The sequence below is a fragment of the Palaemon carinicauda genome, chromosome 29 (genome assembly GCF_036898095.1).
Source record: "Palaemon carinicauda isolate YSFRI2023 chromosome 29, ASM3689809v2, whole genome shotgun sequence".
Lineage (NCBI taxonomy): Eukaryota > Metazoa > Arthropoda > Malacostraca > Decapoda > Palaemonidae > Palaemon > Palaemon carinicauda.
The window spans coordinates 68,115,250-68,141,122 of NC_090753.1; the positions used below are offsets into that span (position 1 = coordinate 68,115,250).

A 25,873-nucleotide genomic window follows, 5' to 3' on the forward strand; every position below is an offset into this window, starting at 1 on the left:
GGCTAAGTTATTGTATCCGAAGGTATTCTGTTGCACTTTGAATATTTTCTTCAAGTTAGATTTGCTAAATAAGCTTGGTGATGTGAACGAACACCTTAGTTTAAACGGATAGAGACTGAATTGTTACATTTAATTAAGTTTTATTTTAGTCATGTTTATGATATGAAATAAAATTCCCCTGAGATGTAAAAGTATAAATAGTTAATATACATTATAAGTTTTTTTATAAATATGGGGTTTTGACAAAGGTAAAATCTATTTTTGCGAGGTGCTGTGTGGTTTCCAAGAAGTTCCCTGTAAAAAGCTAGAACAGGGAATGTAATACGACATAAATTACCAAAGAAATATTGCCTTCCCTGATCTAGGGCCAGTTTTTCAATGTGCAAAACATGGATTTGGTGTTCATAAGGGTGACCTATGAGATCAGGCAGTACAGTATTGAATTCATCATAGCACCTCCCATGCAGAAATCATCTGTCAGTCGATGACTTCATCACTCAGAAGCAACACTAATTATTATCATTATTACTTGCTAAGCTACAACCCTAGTTGGAAAAGCAGAATGCTCTAAGCCCAGGGGGTCCAACAGGAAAATTAGCCCAGTGAGGAAAGGAAACAAGAAGAAAATAAAATATTTTAAGAATAGTAACATTAAAATAAATATTTCCTATATCAACTATAAAAAATCTAACAAAACAAGATCAAGAGAAATAAGATAGAATAGTGTGCCCGAGTGCTCCCTCAAGCAAGAGAACTCTAACCAAAAAACAGTGGAAGACCATGGTACATAGGTTAAAGCTACCCAAGACTAGAGAACAATGGTTTGATTTTGGAGTGTCCCACTGGAGACAATGCTACTTGCGCACTAACTCGTCCCAAGCCACTATCTTCTATATTTAGAGTGAGAATCAAAGGTCCATCTTTCCTACATGAGGCTAGAGAGGAAGGAGGATTTTGAAAACCCCACAGCACCTCCCCAAAAATAGGGTTTTGCCTCGTCAAAACCACTTTTTGGGGTTACTGAGCTGTGTGATTTTTAAGAACTTATACCGGAGCAATAATGGAGAAGACTCAATTACCATAAAGGATGAATGTTTGCAACCATGCAGACAACTCAATCATGCATGAATACATGAGAACAAATATTGACAATTCTGGCATTCACTTCATAAAGGAACACATCAGAAAAGAAGCTGGATGCTTGTCATTATGCATATGTTGAAAGGCCTTTATGATGTGGCCCTTCTGTCTGGTTTCCCTTGTAGGTACCACAAAGAAGCAGAGTACCACACATCATGTTGCACTGCTTGAATTTTTTTCAGGTGATCATACAAAACACCTTATGTCCAGATCAACCCATACAGCTCTGGGTGTCCTGAAATTGCAAGTTAGTGAAGAATGCTAACAAAGAAGCAATTTTTCTCATATTGTAGGTTTAAGGGATAGAGAGAGAATTAGTTTTCATCATAAGGGATGTCATTAGAATATGTATAGCACCTGTTGAGAGGTGCTTGTTGGTCTGGACATTTTGAAGCTGATCTCTGTAGATATGATTGCAGGGTAAACACTGGACAGAGGTTACCATCCCTGATTGGAAAGCTGTAATATTAAGAGGATCCCACCCCTTATTGCCTTACCTTACCTTATTGCCTTATTTTTTGTTTGGGTTCCCCCAGGTCCCTCAGTGTGAGGCACCTCGTATATCCACCAGAGAGTTGCTAAGGCATCTTCTGGTGTATTTTGCATCTTCCAGTCTTGGATGGTCTGGGATGCATCTTAGGTATTTATCGAGCTTATTCTTAAACACATCTACGCTCACTCCTGATATGTTTCTTGGATGAGGGCAGCACATTAAATAGTCGCTGCATTATCGATGCTGGTGCGTAGTGGATTAATGTCCTGTGCGCCTTTCTTAGTTTACCTGGTATATTTTTGGGCACTATTAATCTACCTAGGCTTGCTCTTTCTGATATTTTTGTTTAAAATCAGAGGACCTGGTGTCAGAATTAGGAGACAGGTTTCATAATGATAAACTCCCTATCTCTACAAAATGGTGTAAGCTCACTGACTTGCTCCTGAGGCTAAAACTATAAAAATAGAACTACTCTTTAAGGGTAATGAGGGAATGATTTAAACTTTCCAAAATCTTTGACACTGTATCGAGAGACCAGGATATTGAAGGGATTGGTGGAGATCGTTATTATAAAACTGGGGAATATTGTGAAATATACCAGAGTTTAAATCATGCCAAAAGCTTGCATGGGAGGTTCTATACACAGTATATATACAATATTGTAAAGTGCAGTATATAAAATTCATAATTCACCGAGAGCACCACAAACAAATTCAACACTTAAGATTCCAAAAGAAGGATGTTGTTCAGATGGCGCTCGCGTCGTGGCGTGGTGGTGTGGCGCTGGTGCTTGGCTAGGGCCTTTGTATCGGCCCATCCCTTTGACGAAGGAATTAACTAAATGGAAGACAACCTGTGAATAGTGGTTTTCACGCGCCTTTACTTTATACACGACACCCAAAAGGTGCTCGCGTGAGGGTAGTAACCTCAGCATTCCATGCTTTTATCTTTCTCTGGTATAATTGGAAGGTTTTATCAGAAAAGATACATAAGAAGGACTCTTTTCACCGGGCGCCACAGGTCTCTCCCCAGAAATAGATTTTTCCTTCGTCAAAATCCCTTAATTCAGCATTCTGAGGTAAAATGCATCTTGCTAATTATTTTTGGATGCTAATTATGGAAAGCTGATTAAAAAATTGTGTAGTGACATTATTATTATTATTATTATTATTATTATTATTATTATTATTATTATTATTATTATTACTTGCTAAGCTACAACCCTAGTTGGAAAAGCAGGATGCTATTAACCCAGGGAGTCCCAACAGGGAAAATAGATCAGTGAGGAAAGGAAAAAAGGAAAATAAAATATTTTAAGAAGAGTAACAACATTAAAATAAATATCTCATATAAATTATAGAAAATTTAACAAAACAAGAATAGTGTGCTTGAGTGTACCCTCAAGCAGGAGAACTATCAATAGAATAACCATTCATATATTTGGCTAGTACTGTACATGCAAAATACCTTAGTCTATGCTAGCCTAACATCTAACCTTAAGTCAGCAATTAGTCTAGAGCAAATGAAAAGTATAATTTCACGACAATTACTGTATATGAACACTCCGAAGTTGATCGTGAAAATAGGAGTGAAGGGTGTGGGTGTCGTGCATGCAACTGTATAAACGTTTGTACGTTTGGCTAGTATAAGAAAAAGTACTATGCTCTGTTAGTTGAAAATATACGGCAATGGGGTAATACCCAGAGAGGTATTGGTAGAAATGAAAAGGGAATAGAGTTCATAAAACTGAAATAGGTGATAAGATATAATAATTAAAACAACTCCAGGCTTTCAAGGAAGCCAAGGAGTAAAAGGCGACTTATGCCAAACAAGGCTGAGGACAAACAAAATATAGTAAACTATTGAAGGTGATCTTGAACAGTAAATTAGTCACCCTAATTCATCATTTCCTCCTTCCCCAATTATGTTAATGTTATTACTCTACTAAGAATAGTATAACTAATCATAACTTTATTCCTGTTACTGTAACAAACAGCTAACAAACATTTCTCTTAATAGAGAAGAGCAATACATGTGTTAGCTTCTTGGTTATTGGAAAGTAGGTGATTGCCTGCTGCAAGTTACTGCAGATGTAGTATTGTCTCCAGTATTATTGTTGGTTATCGGTGATGACATATCATTGGCTACCACATGATTTCTGCAATGGAGGTGCTGTGGCGAGTTTAATAGCTCTTGGAACTTGTGGGTCTCCCTTTATACACGCTGAGTCTATGCTCTCTTGCACATTGAAAAGGGGCAACAATATTTCTTTGATAATTAATGCCATATTGGATTCCCTGTTCTAGCCTTTTACTGTCAAGTTCTTGGAGAGCACATAACGCTAACCCCAAAGAGGATCTTGGTCTAGGAGAACTTCCTTTTTGTATCATGATTTTCTTCTTTTGTACTAAACTATTTAATGTTCCTTCAACTAATTATGCCCCACACATCTAAAGTTTCTTTTCCTCCTGTTCATGTATGTGACGAGACTTTCTTTATCTTTGCACGACTAAGATTTCTAATCAAATTGAAGAAAGATTGAAAAAGAAACAACAGATGGGTTGGCATTTGAAAGTAGTAAGTCTTAGTGAATGGAATTAAATATTGGCACGTGTGAAGGCTTCTGACACTTTTGTGTTTCACATCTGAGTACAGAATTCTGTCTTGGTGTGTATGTGAAAATATACACTCAGTGCTTTTCAATAAAACAGTTGGAAACTGTGAGAGTGCATTTTTTAATGTAGATTTAGGAAGGGTTTACTTTTGGTTTTGAAAATATTTAGAAGTTGATCATATATGATTTTGATCATGAGGCAACTTTGGCATGGTAAGATGAATATTTTTACTTATTATTATGTACACAGAACCTGAAGAAAGCAAAAATAATCCACTGTTCACGTTTTAGCTGAAATTTTACTGTAGTATTAGGAACACGAATTATACCTTCAACAAAGTCATTTTACTTTTGTTTAATTCAAAAGATTTTTATGGCCTTTATATTCCATTTTAAGTTTATTTTTTCCTCTGAAATAGGATCTGTCTTGTTTATATATCATAGTTTTGATTTCACACCAAAATTATATTACTACTTCAGAATTTTAAAGAAATTGAGTCAATGTTACTTTCAAATATATGGATATTACAATGTGTTTTAGAAACATATTATTTATTTTTAGAAATTAATTACCCAAAATATATTTTATTGAAGAGTATGGCTATCACAGAGTTGATACTTAGGAATTATGTAAGTAGAAATTAAAAGAATATCTTCTCTAAAACCAAATAATTTAATAAATAATCGACTTTAATAACATCATTTTATGATATATATATATATATATATATATATATATATATATATATATATATATATATATATATATATATATATATATATATATATATATATATATATATATATATATATATATATATATATATATATATAGTATACGGTAGAGAGATTTACTAACAGTAAAAGCTCTTATTTTGGAGCTAATATCATGATTTGAGTTATCACAAAATTCTTATACACTACATAATTGTAAGTATCATTGAAGCATTGCCTTAAAACTCAGGTATATCTCAACCTATTTCAATGAAATTAGATTAAAAACATAAAATATGCAGTACAGAAATACTAGTGAGGTTCATCAGAGGTAAAGTGTCAGCTATAGGGTCAAGTGCAGAGGAACTCATAGTTATAATACGTTGATTCCCGTTCCCTACAAAATATGCTAAGCAAAGATTACCACTAATGACCTATATGCGCATGTCATTAGTTAGTCAAATTTCTTCTTAACCCTTTTACCCCCAAAGGACGTACTGGTACGTTTCACAAAAGCCATCCCTTTACCCCCATGGACGTACCGGTACGTCCTTGCAAAAAAAATGCTATAAATTTTTTTTTTTTTTTTTCATATTTTTGATAATATTTTGAGAAAATTCAGGCATTTTCCAAGAGAATGAGACCAACCTGACCTCTCTATGACCAAAATTAAGGCTTTTAGAGCAATTAGAAAAAAATATACTGCAAAATGTGCTGGGAAAAAAAATAACTCCCTGGGGGTTAAGGGTTGGAAATTTCCAAATAGCCTGGGGGTAAAAGGGTTAAATGGTTTATTTTAAGATTTGTAGTCTTGTACCACTTAGAAATTACTAGAAATATCCTCTTTTTTAAAGAGTATTACATGCCATAAAGTGTTGATATCAAAAGGCGATATTATCCTCAGAGTGCCGTGCCTAGTGCACTGCAAGTAATCCTAAACTTTATTTGTTATGCCTGTCGACTCTCAACTGCATCGACAACTGTCTTCTACTTCTCATCAGTTCCATTTTATATCGTCTCCTCCAGCTGTTTCCCTTGACTAATCTATTATTACTATACCTGTTTCCATTTCATATATAAAGAGTAGTTATTATAACATTTGATGTAGTAGTTAGTGAAAATTATCAACGGTTGCATATTACTGTATATAAAATGAGTGACAAAGCAGGATGTAAATATTTATGGATGGTATATCTTTTTGAATTCAAAATGTTTGTAAGAAAAACTCGTGTTGTATAATAGTGTTTTTCAACTATCCTGATTCCAGGTGGATGTTGGAAATTGCAAGCATGATCTTCTGAACTGCATGTGTCATTCTGTAACACGTTTTCCTCATGTCTTTTTCAACTAACATTGCAAATGAATCACTTGGCCGAGTCACCAGTCACTCAATATCTTTGACTTTTTTTTGTCTGGTTTCATCGTTTAAAACAGTACTGATCAGAGATTTTCGTGATGCTGTACTGTTCTGTAATTATTCATTGTGACATATGTTGAGGGCATTATTTGAACTCGTCAGACTTTGATCTTCACTAATTACGGATTATTGATTATCATAATTTTTTTTACCTGTGAAAACTTCTTTTATTGAAATGGACATGAAATATGTCAAGGATCACAGCCTCATTGAATATGTTCTTCTGAATTTCATGTTATCATTTCTCCCTCTTCCAAAGTACTTTGACTCTTTCTAATGTCTTCCTTTCAAGCAATCTAAGGACAGGATGAAAACGCTCATCATGCTCGAAGACGGCACTAACCAGGTAGCCTTCTCACCTGCATAGAAGGGCACACCTGTTGCATAGATCTTGTTGCCTTAGGGCAAGGTTTCGGAATTATATGTTTGCAGTTATCGTACTGTATGGTATATGTTAATCAATCCTTCTTTGCCTTTAAGTAATGAACGATATTTATAGCTACTGCACAATATTTTTCAAAATTTAGTTTTGTCTGTTTTACAGTGCCGTTACTCAGATAATTTAATTTCTAATTGCATAATATGTTGCTTAACTCTGGTCAAAGTTTTATATTTTAACAAGAAGTCCCGTTTTTTTCTATCTGTCCGTTGTGATTCACAATTCCGTTGGTAAATGAAATAGTTGAAGGCACTCCTTTCATTTTCATAATATGATTGTTGCTTCAATCACCTATCATAACATGTCCTAAATTCCATAAATATTTCAAGAATTATCTGATCTTTACGTGTGGAAAGCCGCCTAAATTTTCGTTCATTAGTTCATGGCTCATTTTACCTTTCCTTTTAGGTAATAGGTGTGCAGCATGGGTAAACAGGCGGTGTTGGTATAAAGCCCTGGGATTAATCCCCATTATATGCTTCCCTGCTTGTAAGGAGTTCATTCACTTATCAGAGTACGTACTTTGATTGATTGATTGATTTGAGGTTTTCTGGCATCCTGACATCTAAGGTCATTGATGCTGAAAACGTAATTTGAATACAGTAATACATATGCTTTTGAATCAAGAGTACATTTTTATCATCCACGTATAGTATTGTGGTCATGAAAGAACTACTTTTTATACCTAAAAGTGAATGGGCTTATTGCTGGGTACTGCTTTATGGTAATTTGTTGGGGTTTTTTATTTAGTATTTTTATCATTTCTAAAATTCTTAATTTTCGTAGTGTAGGAATAGATATTTTTAACAGAATTTAATGCTCAAATATCAGTTTTATTTGTTTTTAATAAATTTCATTAACGTTCTTTATAAAGAGATAGATTTTTTCTTGATGGTACAACAATTTAATGAAAAACAGGAATATCCTATTTTACTGGGCTTCTTTTTGTGAATCTCTACCATCTGTTAAAAAAAAAAAAACTTCCTGGGTAACAAGTTTTATTTTTTTTTATAACAAGATTTTGCAATTCAAGCCGTGAGCTTCAAGAAAATTCCTTTACTAATTTATGCAAATAGGAAACAAGTTTGAACCATAAACTTATAATTCTCTTCCAGTCTGATCTCATTGTTTCTCCCATACTTGTCATGAGCTGAAATTGAATGCAGCCAATGTTCAAGCATGCGTTACGATTCATATATTTGTTGATGTTAAACTTGATCGTGTCCTTTACGAAACTATTGTTGCTTAATGTATATCCTTATAACACACTTTTGTAATATTTCAAGTGTATTTGATACACTGATTGCACTATCTCTTGTGTGGTAATGCCCCCAACACTTTGGAGTTGCTAGTTTTGTCATACTTTTAATGTATTGCCTTCACCCGTTACAAGCATAGCATGGAAATCAGTCATTGTTGTTAAGAAATTCAAATCCTCTTATTGGTCTTGTCTTTTTCATCTACAGTATTTAGTAAATTATTCTACGTGCAATTTTATTGTTGCCATTTAATTGGTACATATATTTTCGGGATAACCAGTACTTTGGTGATATTGGCTCATCGTATTTATTAAGTGTCGATAAGGTAAGAGGACATGTGTTAGTAATAATACCTCACAGGTTCCACAGTGTTCAAGATCATTTTGTACAAAGGCCATTGGATTGGCTGAATTAATTTTCCCTCACCAGGCCTAAGTTACCTTGTAGATTCTAATTCCCTAAAATGCTCAACTGAGTAGCCCATTATTGAGGGCAATAAACATTATTTTCAGCATTCCTTATTCCGTCCAGATGCAGTGTTTTTAGCCTTCAGTTTTTCGTCCATTTCCTTTGATCTCTTCTTTCGTGACTGACCAACTTCTATAACTATCTTGCTTCAGTTTTGACCAGTCTTAGTTACTGTATAGAAATTTTACTATCCTAAGTGTAAATTAAAAGTAGATAGGAAAGTAGAAAGATGAAAGGCAGTGGGACCTGACACTGAAGAGTGATAATCATACCTTTGAAAGGCTGCAATTTTGTAGAGATAAGGGAAGTATCTTTCTTTATGATTGTAACTCTTTCTAATATCTTAATAATCTTTCAAGGGTTTTGGTGGTGATAATGAGTTTGAACTAAATGACATCATTAAGACCAAACATGATTGTTGTCTATTTAAACCTTAGGTTTGCATAAGGAAACTGGTTTATGGCTTCGATAGTTGTTCCTTCATATCAGTTTTTTGCTGTATTTGACTATTTATATATCTGTACTGTTTTATTTTTTTTAAATAACTAAAAAACTTTGCTATTTTCCATAGTTATTCTTCACCCTTAAGATCCCTATACTGTATTAGAAATTTCTTATTGATTTTGAGGCTTAACATGTATTTTAACCACAATGCTTCCATTATTTCCCAGGTAGTTTATTATTTGATTGTAAATGGTTATGCGCGCTCATCCATACATACTAAATGTCAAAGATAAATTCACAATAATATGTTTTGATTTCTATTGACACACTTCTTTGGAATCTGAAGATGCTTGTCACTAGCAAAGAAAATCACAATTTGTTCAGATCAGTAGTAGGGTTGTGGTGGGCGATGCGGTAATGTCCCTGATTGGTGAACGCCAGACTGGGGTTCAAGTCCCACTCAAATTCGTTAGTTCCTTTGGTCGCTGCAACCTCGCCATCCTTGTGAGCTAAGGATGGGGGGTTTAAGGGAGCCTATAGGTCTATCTGCTGAATCATCAACACCCATTGCCTGGTCCTCCCTGGTCCCGGCTTGGATGGAGAGGGGTCTTGAGCACCGATCATATGGTATATATGGTCAGTCTCTAGGGCACTGTCACTATCCCTTGCCGTTGCCATTCATGAGCAGCCTTTAAACCTTTGAAATATCCGGGATTCATCCATGACATTTCTGTTATAATAGTGGGCTTATTTTATAACAAAAGTGTTTTCCGGGTATGACATACTAAAAGAAAATTATTAATTTCAACATATTTGGGTAATAGATGGAAAAGAACACTGATACACAAACAAATATGAAAATAAATGACGAAAAAGTGACATGGAATAACAGTCCAGCGACATTACGAGTCTCTCTGTCATGCTAATAGAGCACAGTTATTTTCTTATTTGGTAGTAATGAAAATTAATTGTAGTTCTTTGCTAAAAAGATTTGCAGTTAAAATTACAAAATTGTAGTAAAGGGAACATTAAACCTGGAAAGGTTATCCGAGGATTTTTTCAAAGCGATTTGGCTTATATTTTTTATCACCAACTGTTATTAACTTATTTAGGAAGGTTGGAATTATATAGCCCTTTTAAGAATATGACATTCATCCTTTAATGATAAAATATTCCAGCTTTTGTGGTAATCATATTCTTGAAACCTATTCCACATTTGTAGCTTTTAAGCTTTTTGTTAAATATATGTTTACTGTGAATATCTTCTTGAACCTGCAAATATCTTTATGTTATCTAGGGCCTGTCACGGCCCTCCCCATTGATGAAGGGATTATCTAAATGGAAGACAACCTGTGAATAGTGGTTTACACACGCCTTTGTTTAATACACGACACCTACAAGGTGTTCGCGCGAGGGTTGTAACCTCTGCATTCCATGCTTTTATCTTTCTCTAGTATATTTGGAAGATTTATATTAGGAAAGGTATAAGGAAGGACCTTTCTCACCGGGCGTCACAGGCCTCTTCCCAGAAATAGATTTTTCCTTCGTCAAAATCCCTTTATTCCTTATAGACATTGTTTTCATGAGCATTCTCAATTGAGAACTATTGCAAAACTCAGGTCTCTTTGTCTCTTTCATTCTTTGCTTCATGAAGATTTAGTGTTTTATTCTGTCTATAAACTTTTACATAGATTCTTTTGGATACAAGGATTTATCTTTCCATATAAATATAGTGTAGCAGAAAAGAAAATACTACACAGAAAACTTTTTGGACTATCATATCTGTAGACTATAGACTTATGCTATACTGTACTAACTCTTCTTATGCATTCTTCTTATATACTAAATTTAAAATCTCTACAGCTATCAAAGGAAAACATTATGGTGGCTGTATTTGATCATTTTGATTTTTCTTTTATATTAAAAATGTTTTTTTTATTGTGTAGTACTGTACTTGATTGTATGAGAGTGGCTTGACCTTGTTTTACAGGGAGTTGATCAGTATCTACACACCGTAAGTACGCCAAGAATTGCATCTTTAGTTATGAAAACTATAATTTCCATTAACATTTAATACAGTAAATGCTTTTTCTCTCTTCAAGACATAGACATAACAGCGTAGTAACTGGCTTGAGTGCTTATTGTAGTCTCTTATATATATATATATATATTTCTTAGTAACTTCATGTGCTTTACTAAACAATTTTTTCTTCTAATTTACTGTCATGAAATGTATAAGAATTAGTTTATGTATGTGTAATTTACACTCACAAACACACACAATATATATACATGATTTCTTAGCAACCTCATATGCTTTACTAAATTTTTCTTCTAATTTACTGCCATGAAATGTATAAGAACTAGTTTATGTACATGTAACTTCTAGAAGTTCTCTTCTTATTTCTCAATTACAGTATATGCTAAAAGTTCTACACAAAGTAGCTCACCACAAAGTTAAGAGTTTTGCGGAAGACTAATTGTTCTTGCACGTAAACAGACCTCTAGTCCTTTAAAATAAGTATGTCTTTATCAGTGTGGGAACAGCCATTGAATCATTAACAAGGTAGTTGGTTAACAACAGGTGCCACAAGGGGGAAGGCCTGTGTTATTGGCCGCATTGGGTAAAGACGGGTTGCCGTGCTCTTCTCCCAACAATTGGATCTTTTCTTGTATTCGTTCGCAATAAGCGTTGGTTTTTTATTTCTTATTAGGAGCACTTTTGCTTGTTAGCAAAAGTGCATCGAAAGGTTAGCGTGTGGTTGAGTGAATGTCCTTCTTATCTTCATAACCTTTGGAGCCATATTTTGAAAGGTTGATTGTAAGCAGCCCCTCCACCCCTTTTTGGAGTGTTGTTTTTGGTCCTTTGCTCAGAAAGAGGATGAATTCAGTTTAATTTATCGTGGTTCCTGTTAGTTTCTCGGGCTCGCAAAGGAGTTTCTTACTACCTGCTGCACTGGTCTTCAAAAAAACTGCAGCCAAGCCATTTAACTGGCCTTAGAGGAATGTCTCAGCATTCTGCCAATCCCTACAATGACCACCAACAGTTTCTTCCTCCAGAAAGGGCATGGGCACATATGCCACTTGCTTATCGGAGCAGGGCATCATCAAGTCTTTCCCTTCCCTGCTTCAGCAAGAGAATTGGAAAATCAGAGGCTCCTTGGTATGTGTTGATCCCTCTTTCGGGATTAAAAGTAGCTTTAAACAGTCTCACCTATCCTATGACTTGGGCCCCAGGAGTGGGATGTTCCTCGTCCTTGGGGCACTGGTGCACATGCCTATTGCCAATCTGAGGAGGGCATCATATGTATCATTCCCTCAAGGCGTTCTCTGTATTGACAAGAGAGTAGGAGAGTTTCACGCTTTTCATGATCCCAACTTTGAAAGATGGTGTTCTGTCCTCGTCATTGCCTCACAAACTTGACGAATACTCAGTACCAGTCAGTCTCTTAGCATCAGTTCATGGCCTTCTCACTTATATCTTTCTATGTAAGTTGAGGTAAAGTTGCTTGGTGGCACATCAGGGGACTGCAGTTCTACTTGAGGAGGATTCAACACCTTATGTGTGTTATGGCCCTCTCACTAGTCCTAGCATGAACAGATATGACATTAGTCAGTTTTACCTCTGCCATTTGAAGTAAGCTAAACTGCAAGCTAACCCTGATAATAGTCTTCCAGTTTACCTATCTGTATACTAGGAGAATGCGGTGGGTTTGAAGGTGTTGGACCACTTTTGCCTCTCTATACCTCACAGTGTACCTTACGGACCACTACCCACAGATCCTCGCACACCTTTTCTGTGTGTCCTGAAGTGGTTTCTTAGTTGTTTACCAATCTGGGCGCTCTTGATATGTATCTCGTCAAGGTAACACATTTCGCATAAGTCCTGAGGAGAGGCTACAGCTTTCTTGTGTCTTCCTTGGGAATGCAGCAGCTGCAACCGCTACACGAAGGTCAGACAGCTGATTTTTGTAGAATACAGCTGCCAAGAAGTAACTACTCCATCTTCTTGGCAAGGGGGAGGAGTCCTGTACTGGCTGAACCCCAAATAGCATCTACATCAAAGTAGATAACTGTTAAGAGGTTGTTGGAGTCAGCTTCCTTGTTCCTCCTTGTTCCTATGTGGGATCAGAAAGGTGGACATGTCCAGGGAAGAAAAGAACCTTCCAGTTTGATTCTAGAGGGCTTCCTCCCACCGATGAGACGGTCTCCCTATTATAAAGGATGAAAGGTTTGTAGATGAGGATGAACAAATAAATTCTTAAAGCAATTTGTATTTTTCCTAGTCATACAAACCTCAGTTCTTTGAATTAAATTTTCCACTTCAACCACCACTTTCATGCCGAGGCCTAAGGACAAAAGGGTGTTTTCTGTGACAGGATGGGGCTACCCCCTTTATGCCACCTGTCATTATCAAACTATCTCATTAAGGATTCAATGGCAGTTCCAGTGCCGCTGAGGACATATTCCAATTTTAAAGGACTCTGGTTTGTATGGCTAGGAAATACATAAATTACTTTTAAAATTTGGTATATTTCGCCAATATTTGTTTTCAATAAACTGCTATACATCTTATCTTGAAATATTCACTTATCACATGATGTGATTTTTTGTGTTATAGGTAACACACAAAACAGGTAAACTTCATGTTCTCCTCTTGATATCTCTCATGAAAACCATTCAGTGGAGAATTTTTTTTAATTTAAAAACAGGAATTTATAAAACATTTCTCACCGTCCTTGGTCTACATTTGATCATTTTAATTACGATAATCCTTTTGTTTTGATTTAGTGATACACTAAAACAGACATATTTATGAATTTCAATAAAAAGGGGATTACAGTACAATACAAGAAGAAAAATGAATTAGTATTTTCATTTGGCAGTTTCAGGTATTTTTCAGCCTTTAATGTCATTTGATGAAAATAATAATTTGATAGATGGCAATGAAAGTTATTATTCTATCTTCAAAATAGTATTAATGAAACCCGCGGCAAAAGATGTATTATACATTTTAGACATGCAAAATATTTTACCCTTTGCTTTACTCTGCATTCTTGACATGTGGAAATTATATTTTAAAATTGAATACTCTAAAGACATACAGCTCTGTAAAGACATACTGTACAGCTCTGTTCTTGCCACCAACATCTTCTCTTTTAACAGCAGCAATAATACTGTAATTAGCATTGAAACTACTGCATAGCTACACATTCTTATTATCTTCTTGCATTTAAGAGGACATCTTTAGCCATTATATGTGTATTATATTTAAGTAAATACTAATACCGTGTTTAAGTCTGCAGATTGCAATTAAGTGTATTTAGCTTCATTTATAATTTTTCCATCTCATCTTCTCAATTGATGTGTATTAATAAAGTTTGAGGGCAAACAAAATGTAAGCAGTCTTTCACTTCAAATTACACAGCTTGAAAACATTTTTTTCTGCTCAAGAAGTAATGTCAAACTCTGAGTTAAGCTGTAAATTTATACAGCACATGGAATAAAATACTTTTCTCTCTTAAAGGATGAGAGAGAAAACAGCGCATAGAGAGAATTTTTGGCAATGTGATCGAATGAAAGGATTGTTTATTTGTACTATTTTCCAACTGTGGTGTACTTCTCATGTCTGTTTTGTTTCTGAAAGATCAAATTCTGTAGTGGTCTGTGATAAATTCATTATCTGAGTATAGTATTTTATTAGTTTCTCCAATTTCAGGATCTTTATCGTTTCCTTTTTTTGGTTTTGAAGTATTTCACTGCTACAAGTAGTTCACTTTCGACCCATTTGAACTTTTTTCAGGATTAGGTGGCAGGCCCTGTGTCCCATTTCTTAAGACTCATTATTTCTTGAAACAGTGAGGGTTGAAACTTTTTTTCTGCATTTCTTCCCCTAACTCACCCTTCTATTCCCTAAAACCAAATCTGTCTCGGCAAATTGTGCACAAAAGCATGGTAGGTTAGTGCATAGTAATTCATTATGGTTTCAGTGCATAATAGTATGTTGGTAAGTGTTTCCAAATCAAGGGTAACGTCGACAAGGAACATTTGCGTAGAATCCTAGCATAGATGGCTTAAATGCATAAGTTGTAAGACCATAGTTCTGTACTTTAGTCTTTGTGTCTGTATTTAACATACGTTTTCCCTTCACAGGATTATAATATAGCGTATTATGTATTTTGATTTCTGTTTGTTTGTTTGAAATATATATGTATTTTGTTTGGTACTGTTTGTCAGTTTGAAGTGCAAAAAGCTTTTTGCATGAACTGCATGTTAATTCTTTGTGGAGGTAAAGTTAGCATGACTAATTTGATGTTTGTCTAAAGGTTTAAGATTCATTTATTATTTCCAAAGATGTTAAGGCTGTAATATGAGTGACTTTTAAGGAAATTTATAGTAACAAACTGCTTTGGTTACTTTCAATTTACGTGAAAGTTGCTTTTACCATAGAAACTCCAATTAAAATTGGAAACTTCAAATTACTCCTGAGATATACTACTTCCCATGCAATTCCTTTTTAAAATCTGTTCTTACTGCATTTTAAAGCTTGCTTTATCTTGCAAATCTTATTGATGAGAAAAATTATAAACTTCCGGTATCAATTTCCTATACATTTGCAATCTTACATCTTTATAGTAGTAATCTAGGTATACCTCATAAGTTTTGTCTATATTTGTCCGTCTTGTTTTTTTTTATGCTAGATAATTTTTAGTCTTAACTAAAGTTAGAATAATCTAACATCAATTAACTTGAAAGTTCATTATAGCTTCTAAATTAAACTTGTAGTTATGATTAAAACTTTTATCAACTGTTAATCATAGAATGAAATTTAATATTGCATTGTCAAATTTAGAAACTTGTTAATTTCTGAAAAAAAAAAAACTTTCACTATACAGTAAAACTGTTCTTTGGTACCAAATATACAGGTACTTTATTCTCTTTGTGCAATAATTAATAAATTGTCTTGACTGAATTACATTTATACAGGCAATTAGAGATATTAGAATATTTAACTGAGTATGCAAGTGTCAAGCTATGATGCTTGGAATACTTTGAAAATAGTGTACTAGGATTTTGAAAGAAAAATCATTAGATATATTTAGCATCCAGTGGGAGTGAAAATGTAGTTGGGGACATCTACCGTTATTTATCAAGGATTTTAAAGTAAACTTAAATTGTGATAAATTAAAATAATGCTCTAAATTTTTCTATGGAGCTCTTCTGTTATGTCGGAGAGCTTGGAAAAAACCTTAGGGTACTTAATTATATACAGTAAATGTACTGATTAAACTGGATGGTAATAATAACTTTGCCTTACCGAGCCTTTAACCATAGGTGAAATTAGGATGGAAAATACCGATATTGTGTAATAGGCCTTCAATTGATTTCTAATGAGGCATTCGCAATACTAAAGGTTTCCAGGGTCGGAGCGGGAAAACTCAAAATCACAAGAAAAACACATTTGTAAATCAGCAAATTTCAAGCAAATATCTTTGCACTTTATGGATGAATTTAAAATAATTTTGGAGTTTATGTACTGTATATCCAAGTACTCACGGCCCTCCCCATTGATGAAGGGATTATCTAAATGGAAGACAACCTGTGAATAGTGGTTTACACACGCCTTTGTTTAATACACGACACCTACAAGGTGTTCGCGCGAGGGTTGTAACCTCTGCATTCCATGCTTTTATCTTTCTCTAGTATATTTGGAAGATTTATATTAGGAAAGGTATAAGGAAGGACCTTTCTCACCGGCCGTCACAGGCCGCCCCAGAAAAAAAATTATTTTGAGCACTGGGGACGCTTAGTATTGCGAACGCCTTATAAATAGGGAAAAAGAAATTGAACAACTGTAGAAACTCTTCCTATCCTTAGCACCATAAGCACATCTTTCTTCCACCCCTTGGGGAAACATTTCCTGCATGCTAATTGTTTTTCTTAATTCTGTCAGGTCTACAATGCCATCAATGAGCACCCAGAAGCTCCAAACCTCGGAGAGGTTCCCCAGGTAAAGGATTTCTGCGTCTTCGACAAAGATTTGATATTATGGAATGCTTTAGTGAGATAAAAACAAAATCATATGTAGTCAATTTTTGAATATCTTCGTATAAAAACTGTTATAATGGTAAATGTAATAGAAATTACAGACGATTTGGAAGGATAAAGTATGTCATCATTAACTAAGTGTCATAATATTGTACCGAAATTGTTGAAACATTGTCTTTCAACTTATTGCCCATAAAGGTCTCTTCAGTATTCAGATTCTGACTGCATATCAAAATAAATAAGTGTATTGTTTCACTTTATAAAGTATATGTAGTAAAATATTGAGTGAAGACATTTAGTCCATCAGGTTTGAGGATTTTCAGGAATAGAGCATGAACTGGGAGTGAATTATTGGATTTTTCTTCACTTGGGTATTATTTGTGCGGTAATGTAATGGAATCCTATAAGAATTTTTTATTTTAAAAGTATTGTATTCCAGTTAAAGATTGATATATACTTTATCTTTATTTACTATTAAAAATTATAATTTAATGAATGCTGTAAGTCTTAATTTTTTTTAAATGTTTATAGTAAGATGTCAACCAATGTAGAATATTCATGAAGGTAGTATTTAGGTATCTGAGGACTTCCATTTGAGTTTGTATGTAGAGTTATCACCATTTTTATATTTTCATGCAAGGTTTTTCCCTTTAGGGGATTAAACCTTTTCATAAATTCCCTCCATTTCTGTTCATCCCATACACTTTAAGCCTGGATTCCCAACCACTGTATTCTCATTTCCCTCATTTCCTATCTGTGTTATATCCATGATCTCCTATTTTCCGAACTTACCATTTTTCAAGTGATACATCTCCTTTTCTCATCACATGACTAATCCATCTCAGTCTTAAAGTATACCAGGCTCAAAACACTACATTGCATATATGTTTTTGTGCAATCTTTTCAGCACTTTCAAGTCATGAATCTTAGCATTTCTGTTGTCACACCTTTTCAAAATCTCCTCAATTTTCTTTCTAAGTGTCCATGACTGTGCTGCCTACAGAAGCAAAGGTCTTGCACAAACCATGATTGTTTTTTTTTTTTTACTAACAATATACTCTCATTTGCCAATAGTGCAGCGATCTCTTTCCACTTCATCCAGGCTGTTGCTACTCTAATTCTTACTGCCCTCTCAAATCCGGCCCAAATGTCCAGTGTATCATCAAGGTAAAAAAAATTTTCGACCTCCTCCAAGGTCTGCCCTGCCACCATATCATAATTCTCCTCCATCTCTTCACTATTAAGCTGCTCTTACGCATGCTGGGCATCAGAAAACATATCAGGATTAAAAATCTGCAGCCCTGAGCATCTCGGGGGGGACGTCATCTGTTATGGTCCTTGAATGATATTGCTTTCACCCCTACACTATGCCCACAGCATCCATATTCATGAAGTGCTGTACACTACGGTATACGTACTTATATCACTAGATGAGGATTGTTATCGATACACACGAAATGCTAAAGTGTATATATTTGAAGAGTCATTACTCCTACATTTCCATTGGCTTCCATGGTACAAAAGTCATGTTGGATATTGTTGTATTTTGGTTAGTAGATAGATTGGAAAGTTGTATATACCTGTTGCAGTTTGTATTTCTATTGATATTGTCCATGCTAATACACATGAGAATATGCCGTTTTACTTCAAAAAGAGCTTTGTTGCACGTCATGTGTACAAAGAACACCGTACAAGGAATTAAAGAGGATTATCAAATATTTTCTCTATAGAAGGTAGCAATTATGTCACAAGCAGCAATTATTTATTTTATTCAACAGGTTATGAATACTGAATACTTGAAAATTACTTTCTTTATTTCCAACAATATGTAAATACACATAAAACTATACTTTTTATGTTCATACTTAGTTTTTCATTTAACTATAATATATTTTAATTTTTGTATTCATATTTTCAGGTAGGGATAGTAAGATGAGCATCACCTTATAATGAATTATATAAAAGATTTATTTCAAGATGTGTAAAAATTATTAAAGGAGTTACACAATTTCAATGCCTTATTCAATAATTGGGAAATTCATATACTGTAGATAGAAATTAATTAAGTTTTCATTATTCAAATCTAATTTTCAGTCCTTCGCTTTCCTACATAGGTTAAACCACATCAGAATGCTATCATAGACTTTCATGCTGGCTCCTGTGCTGTTATGGAAGATATTGGAAAGTTCAAAGTTGCTCTGTGCCGAAGTGGTCGACTTGATAACCGAGTTAGTGTGAGGTATGTAAGAAAAATCAGCTTACCTTGAAAAAGTATAAATGTTGTGTCACAACTTAACCCTTTTACCCCCAAAGGACGTACTGGTACGTTTCACAAAACTCATCCTTTTACCCCCATGGACGTACCGGTACGTCCTTGCAAAAAACTGCTATTTAATTTTTTTTTTTTTTTTTTTTTTTTTTTTTTTTTTTTTTTTTTGAGAAACTTCAGGCATTTTCCAGGAGAATGAGACCAACCTGACCTCTCTATGACAAAAATTAAGGCTGTTAGAGCAATTTAAAGAAAATATTCTGCAAAATGTGCTTGAAAAAAAATAACCCCTGGGGGTTAAGGGTTGGAAATTTCCAAATAGCCTAGGGGTAAAAGGGTTAAGTGTGAGGTATGTAAGAAAAATCAGTTTAGCTTGAAAAAGTATAAATATTATGTCAAAACTTTATATAGTATCATTAGAATTTGTCGTCTCTGATATTATGAACTAATCTTAATTCCAGAATGAAAAACAAATTTCAAATTCATATCAGGAACACAAGTTTCACTACTGTACTGTAATACAAAACTGTAATGTTGCACTAGAATAATTTCATCGTGGTGACAGACTTATTTGCTATATTATACATTAGACCAATATTTTGATTCCATTCTATCTAAACAGAGTTGAAACAATTGATGGGACAGCAACTGAAGAACAAGATTACGTTCCCATTAATGAAGTTATTACCTTTGATCCTGAGGAGACCGAAAAGTTGGTATGTATAGTATTCAACTTTAATGTCCTACTAATTACTATAATTATCTAACAGTACTGTACAGATATGACATGTCACACCGATACGACCATATAAAGAGTTATAAGATTATCCATATGATTAGAAAGACTATAAATTTATACCCTGTAACATTTACTCTTGAACTGATGTGACAATATCACTAGCTTCGTCAGTGATGAAGCACATAATAAAGATCTTCAACTGGATACTTATCTTATTCATCAGGTTGAGGTGGAGATCATCAATGATAATCAGTGGGAGCCGGATGAAGAATTTTTCTTGAAGATCTCATTGTTGATGAATTCAGAAGAGCGAGAGGGTGTGCAGCTTGGACGTATTTCGATTATGGAGATTACTATCCTCAATGATGATGGTAAGTACCTTCAAACGTAGGGTCTTTTATACTTCTTGGGTTGCGGTAGGCTATTAGAAACATCCCTGCCTTTCAATCTGTTGGACGATTGTTTGAGACTCAAGCTTGATTTTTTCTAGTAGTGTTTGCAACCTTGCCATCCTTGTGAGCTAGGGATGGAAGAGCCTATAGGTCTACCTGCCGAGTCATCAGTAGCCATTGCCTGTCCCTCCTTGATCTTAGCTTGATGGAGAAGGGGTGTGAGTGCTGATCATATGTATATATGGTCAGTCTAGGGCATTGTCCTGTCCTTTGCCCCCGACATTCATGAACAACCTTGAACCTGAAAAACATTTAAGATATTAAAGTTCTGTTACACAACTTTAAAATTTTCAACTTATACTAATTAATATGTAGAAAATTATGTAATGTAGTCTACTTCAATGGAACCCGAGTTAAAGATAGGTCTCTAAAATGATTTTGCATTAGCTCTTCCCCTTATGTTATTAAGCACAGAATGAGTTCTCTCTACTCTCTTCTGTCCTTTAATGTACTCAGTATTTTCCTGAAATCCCATTAGTCAATATAGGTCTTTATCTGTCCGCTTTTATCATGAATTCCTAGGTCCTCCTACAGGTTTTGCCATGCCACTTCTATATCTACTGCTTTTCTGGCCAACTGTTTCTCATTAAATGTCCAAACCACTTCTGTCTATGACTACTCAGCCAGTGTTGAAAACAAATGAGGTACTGTTGGTTATAAAAAGAAAACAGTATATATACTATATGTGTAAATGGCATGATAAAAGATCTGGAGGAAGGGCCAGGAAATGAGGAGGAAAAAGTTATATAAAAATCTAGACCTGATGAGCATTCAGGAAGATGGACAACAAGATAGAAGAAAATTAAGAGATCTCAACAGGGAATGTAAAGTACATAAAGTATTAAGCAATCTAACTGGGACTAAATTACTGAATGATTTTAACTAATTAAAAATGAAAGTAGCTGGTTCTCCTATATTAAAACTATATTAACCCTTTTACCCCTAAAGGACGTACTGGTACGTTTCACAAAACCCATCCCTTTACCCCCATGGACGTACCGGTACGTCCTTGCAAAAAAATGCTATAAAAATTATTTTTTTCATATTTTTGATAATTTTTTGAGAAAATTCAGGCATTTTCCAAGAGAATGAGACCAACCTGACCTCTCTATGACAAAAATTAAGGCTGTTAGAGCCATTTAAAAAAAATATACTGCAAAATGTGCTGGGAAAAAAATAACCCCTTGGGGGTTAAGAATTGGAAATTTCCAAAGAGCCTGGGGGTAAAAGGGTTAAGCAGTCCTATTACTACTGATTTAAGAGAAACTGATAATCATGCTGAAATATTTTTCTCAGAGCCTGGAGTTGTCATGTTTCAAAAGAGAGGTTTCCTAGTGAAGGAGAGCATTGGTAACGCTGTCATTCCTGTTGTACGTAAAAATGGAGCTGATGGTGAAATTACTGTAAAATGGCGCACTATTGACAAGACTGCCCTTAATGGTCGAGACTTTACAGGAGGCGAAGGTGTTCTCACTTTCAAGCATACTGAGGTGAGTTTATCAATCATGTAGATGAATATTCCTTTTATCTGTATTAAATCACATAAATTTATTTATTGTCCTGTATAAACATTAGTGTTGTAATATTTCAGACTAAATATTTACACATTTGTCAAAGTAATTCATATTAAATTTATGTAATGTGAACTATTTTGATATTTGTGGCAGTGTAAGAATTTTCTGCAGATTTGCTGTGCAAATAAACTAAAGTGCTCAACTGGGAGTTACATTATAACAAAGCCTGTTATTGTGGTTACAAATTTTGATACAGGTATATCAAATCCTAATAAAGGTATTTTACATATTGTTGTAAAAATATCGCGATACACTGTTTACTGTGCCTAGCATCCGACTAATGACGCATTTTTTCAGATTGAACAAAGTATTGAAATTCCCATAATTGATGACATGACTCCAGAAAAGGACGAACATTTTGAAATTGAACTGCTTGATCCAACTGGAGGAGCAAAGATTGGTCAGATCAACCGTACAGCAGTGACTATCACTAATGATGACGGTAAGTGGTAAATTTTTTTTTTTTTCATAATATTCATTATTCTACTAGAAATAGGAATGAATGGCGAGCAATTGTTACGCAGTTCCGATAGGCCCTACTGCTTCCTACGGTCGCCTTGGATGACCATGGAGGTAGCAGCAATAGGGGACTCAGCATTATGAAGCTTCATCTGTGGTGGATAACGGGGGAGGGTGGGCTGTGGCACCCTAGCCGAACTCGGTTGAGTCCCTTGTCAGGCTGGAAGGAACGTAAAGAGGAAAGGTCCCCTGTTTTTTCATTTGTTTGATGTTGGCTACATCCCCAAAATTGGGGCAAGTGCCTTAGTGTATGTATGTACTATGTTATTTCAAATATAAAATTATAATCATCAGTTATCTTTACATTTAAAGTCTCGTTTAATCAAAACAGTGATAACTCATTAAAACTATGTTCAAGTTAGGGTACCTACACTGCAATAATACATACTTTGGTAGTGATACAAAAATTGCCATGAATATGCTAAGAATTATGAGGGAAAGGAAAAGATTTCTCCATGTGTATATTCTTCCCATCATGATCAACAATGTATATTCTTCCCATCATGATCAACAATGAATATTTGTTTACATAAAAGTAGCCCTTTCTGGAGACAATTAAAATTATAAAAATTTATATAAATTTCCAACATTTGAGATTGTTGACAATAAATTTTATGATTTCAAATACCCTAGCTCAATTAGATGAATTTGTATAAAATTAATCAGCCTTTCTTTAATTAGGTTGAAAAATAATTTTACTGAAATTAATAAAGATAGAAATGTGGGTAAATGAAAGTTCATTTCAATTCTAAGGTATGTTCTTCCTTATGCCATAATTTTACCATCTATCTACCAAGGTACTTCCCCCAATTTGGGGGGGTAGCCGACATAAAAAGAGACCAAAAGGTGCCTTTTCTTCTCTTCGCTCATCCTAGCCTGACCCATTCTGCCGAAAAATATCCAAATACCATATTCTAGATTTGCTCTTTGTCACTGTTCAGAAATAATGGTTTCCTCAAGCTATTGGATTTTAAAAATTATGTCCATCTATCATATAATTGCTAATTGGATGTGAACTATTGGATTTTTAAAAATTATGTGCATTTATCATATAATAGCTAAGTAGATATGTACATTATATATGGGTTCTAGACAAATGGAAAATGAAATTATGCTCATATTTCTGACTCCTACACAAAGATGGAGGTGGGTTACCAGAGAAGGAAAGAAAGAAATAGATCATTTATAGGTTTAAAATTAATGCAAAATAATTCTGTAGTCTAGACTATGGATAACAAACTATCTCAAAGTACATTTTGAAATAGGGGACTCCAGATTGTTTCCTTAAATAATATTTCCATCCATCCATATACCAAAGGCACTTCCACCAATTTTCAATATTAAACTTACCCGATAATCATGTAGCTGTCAACTCCGTTGCCCGACAGAATTCTATGGAGGGATACGCCAGCTATCACAATACTAGAAGGGGGTGTACTTACCAGCACCACCTGTGGCCAGGTACTCAAGTACTTCTTGTTGACACCTCCTCAATTATTCCTCTGTCGTGCTTCCGGCAAGACGTTCTGGGATACGCTTATGTTCTTGGAGTATTTTCACGACTTTGGTGAAGTATTTCTCTTTGAATTCGGCTGTCGCTTTACTGGAAACTTCTATATTAGCTTAGTTAGCTTTTGGAATTAATTTGATTAATTATGGTGACGAAGAGAGTATGAACTCTCTTTCACCTTTAAATGGCCGACCCTTCCCTTAGACGGAAGTGTTGGTGTCTAAGAGAGTATAGACTCTCTTTCTTTATTTTGCTTAACAAAAGTTATAGATTTATTTTATATCTCTCCGCCTCTTATAGGCTTCTTCGATTAACTTCTTTTTTTTATAAACTTATTAAAATTAATTTTTATATTTGTTTATATTCGACCTTCCTAATAGTAGGCGGTCTTTTCTTGGTACCGAAGTTAATTAACATTGAGCCCGTCATTTCGGTTTTACCTGTTAACATATTATGCTATTTTAATGTCTTTGAAAGAATTTCTTTGATAGTCTAGTACTGTTTTCAAAGTTGAACTAACGTTTTGTTTTGTCTCTGCAGTTGTTGACGTTCAGAACGTTCAACTTGCACTCTATCGTTACGATAGAGAAAGAATTTTCACGGTTTCACGTTGCAGTAAGAGTAACCGTGTCTAGCGTTTTGTTCATTCTTTCTTAACTTAATGGTTTTTATCCTAATAAAGGAACTTTTCATTTTGGGAAATATTTCAGTTTTTTCCTTTAACAATAATATGTTTTAACGATATATATGATTGGGCTCTTCTCTCAGGTTCTAAGTCAAGAGAGAGAGAGAGAGAGAGAGAGATAGAGACGGAGGGAGAAAGAGGAGGATAAACGTTTCATTCAAGCCTGCCAGGCGTACGAGTAACGTTGTTATCGTTTTTGCTCTTCTCCCTAGTCTCTTTAGGGGAAGAAAGTAAACGTTTCTAGAGTGATCTAGTGTTTAGTCTCTTTCCAGCCACTGAATTATTTATCTTTCATTAGATTTTTCTGTTACATTGTAATTCTGTTTTCGCAATTACTAACTTTTGAGAAAGGATAGAATTGCGTGTTTCAGGTACAAACCACTTAAAGTTTCGAGTTCAGTGAAATAAGTGCAAACAGAAAATCAAAGTGATAAGTGATTAGCGCAAAGTGTGTCAGTGTTGTGCGTGAGGGTACTTCTGTGCGCGCCAGTCGTTCTCCCAGTCCGGGACCTCTTGCAAGCTCCCAAGCCCAGGGGAGAAGCAATGTCGAAGGACAAAAGGGTTCAGCAGGCCTTGATCGGCGCACAGAAGTATCCTCGGTGGTTGTGGGCGTGTCTTACCGAGACCGTCACTCCCACCCGCAGACGATTGAGCCCTTATTTTGCTCGTCTGCAGAAGAAATTTAGGGGAGAAAACGCTGGTCTCAGGTCGCAAGACCTGTTAAACATAAAGTCCAGACCTATGCCAGACGTACGAAGTTAGAGTTCAACAACCCGGATGCAGTCATTGGGTTAGCTCTGACTCTCCTCAGTCATCAGTTGAATGCACTCCGCCTAAGAGGAGTAAGGTTCTGCCGCAACAGATCTCTGCTGTTAAGGCTTTACCTCAGCAGACCTTAGTGTCTGCCGACCCCAAGTTGACTCTACTGCAGTCCATGCAGTCACAACTTTCGGTCTTGATGCGTGAGTGTCGGGCTGAGAGTGTTGCGCCTCCGCCTACACTCCCTCCGCCTGCGCTCGCTCCGCCTGCGCTCGCTCCGCCTGCGCTCGCTCCGCCTGCGCTCGCTCCGCCTGATCGCAGTACCACCT

At 35.2% G+C, this 25,873-nt stretch overlaps 1 protein-coding gene across 7 annotated transcripts in view; it reads left to right on the plus strand.

Moving 5' to 3' along the window:
• The window catches only part of LOC137622217 (sodium/calcium exchanger Calx-like), a 234,798-nt gene that overhangs the window by 173,406 nt on the left and 35,519 nt on the right, over positions 1–25,873 (plus strand). For 3 of the 7 annotated variants that reach the window (XM_068352698.1, XM_068352695.1, XM_068352699.1), the window contains 7 exons: positions 6,671–6,724; positions 16,943–16,999; positions 19,152–19,276; positions 19,929–20,022; positions 20,269–20,416; positions 21,794–21,987; positions 22,369–22,513. In XM_068352698.1, the coding sequence (XP_068208799.1) occupies positions 6,671–6,724; positions 16,943–16,999; positions 19,152–19,276; positions 19,929–20,022; positions 20,269–20,416; positions 21,794–21,987; positions 22,369–22,513 (817 nt within the window). Of the gene's footprint in view, positions 1–6,670; positions 6,725–10,978; positions 11,003–16,942; positions 17,000–19,151; positions 19,277–19,928; positions 20,023–20,268; positions 20,417–21,793; positions 21,988–22,368; positions 22,514–25,873 lie in introns of all 7 variants that reach the window. The other 4 variants (XM_068352700.1, XM_068352697.1, XM_068352701.1 and 1 more) reach the window with 2 other exon arrangements.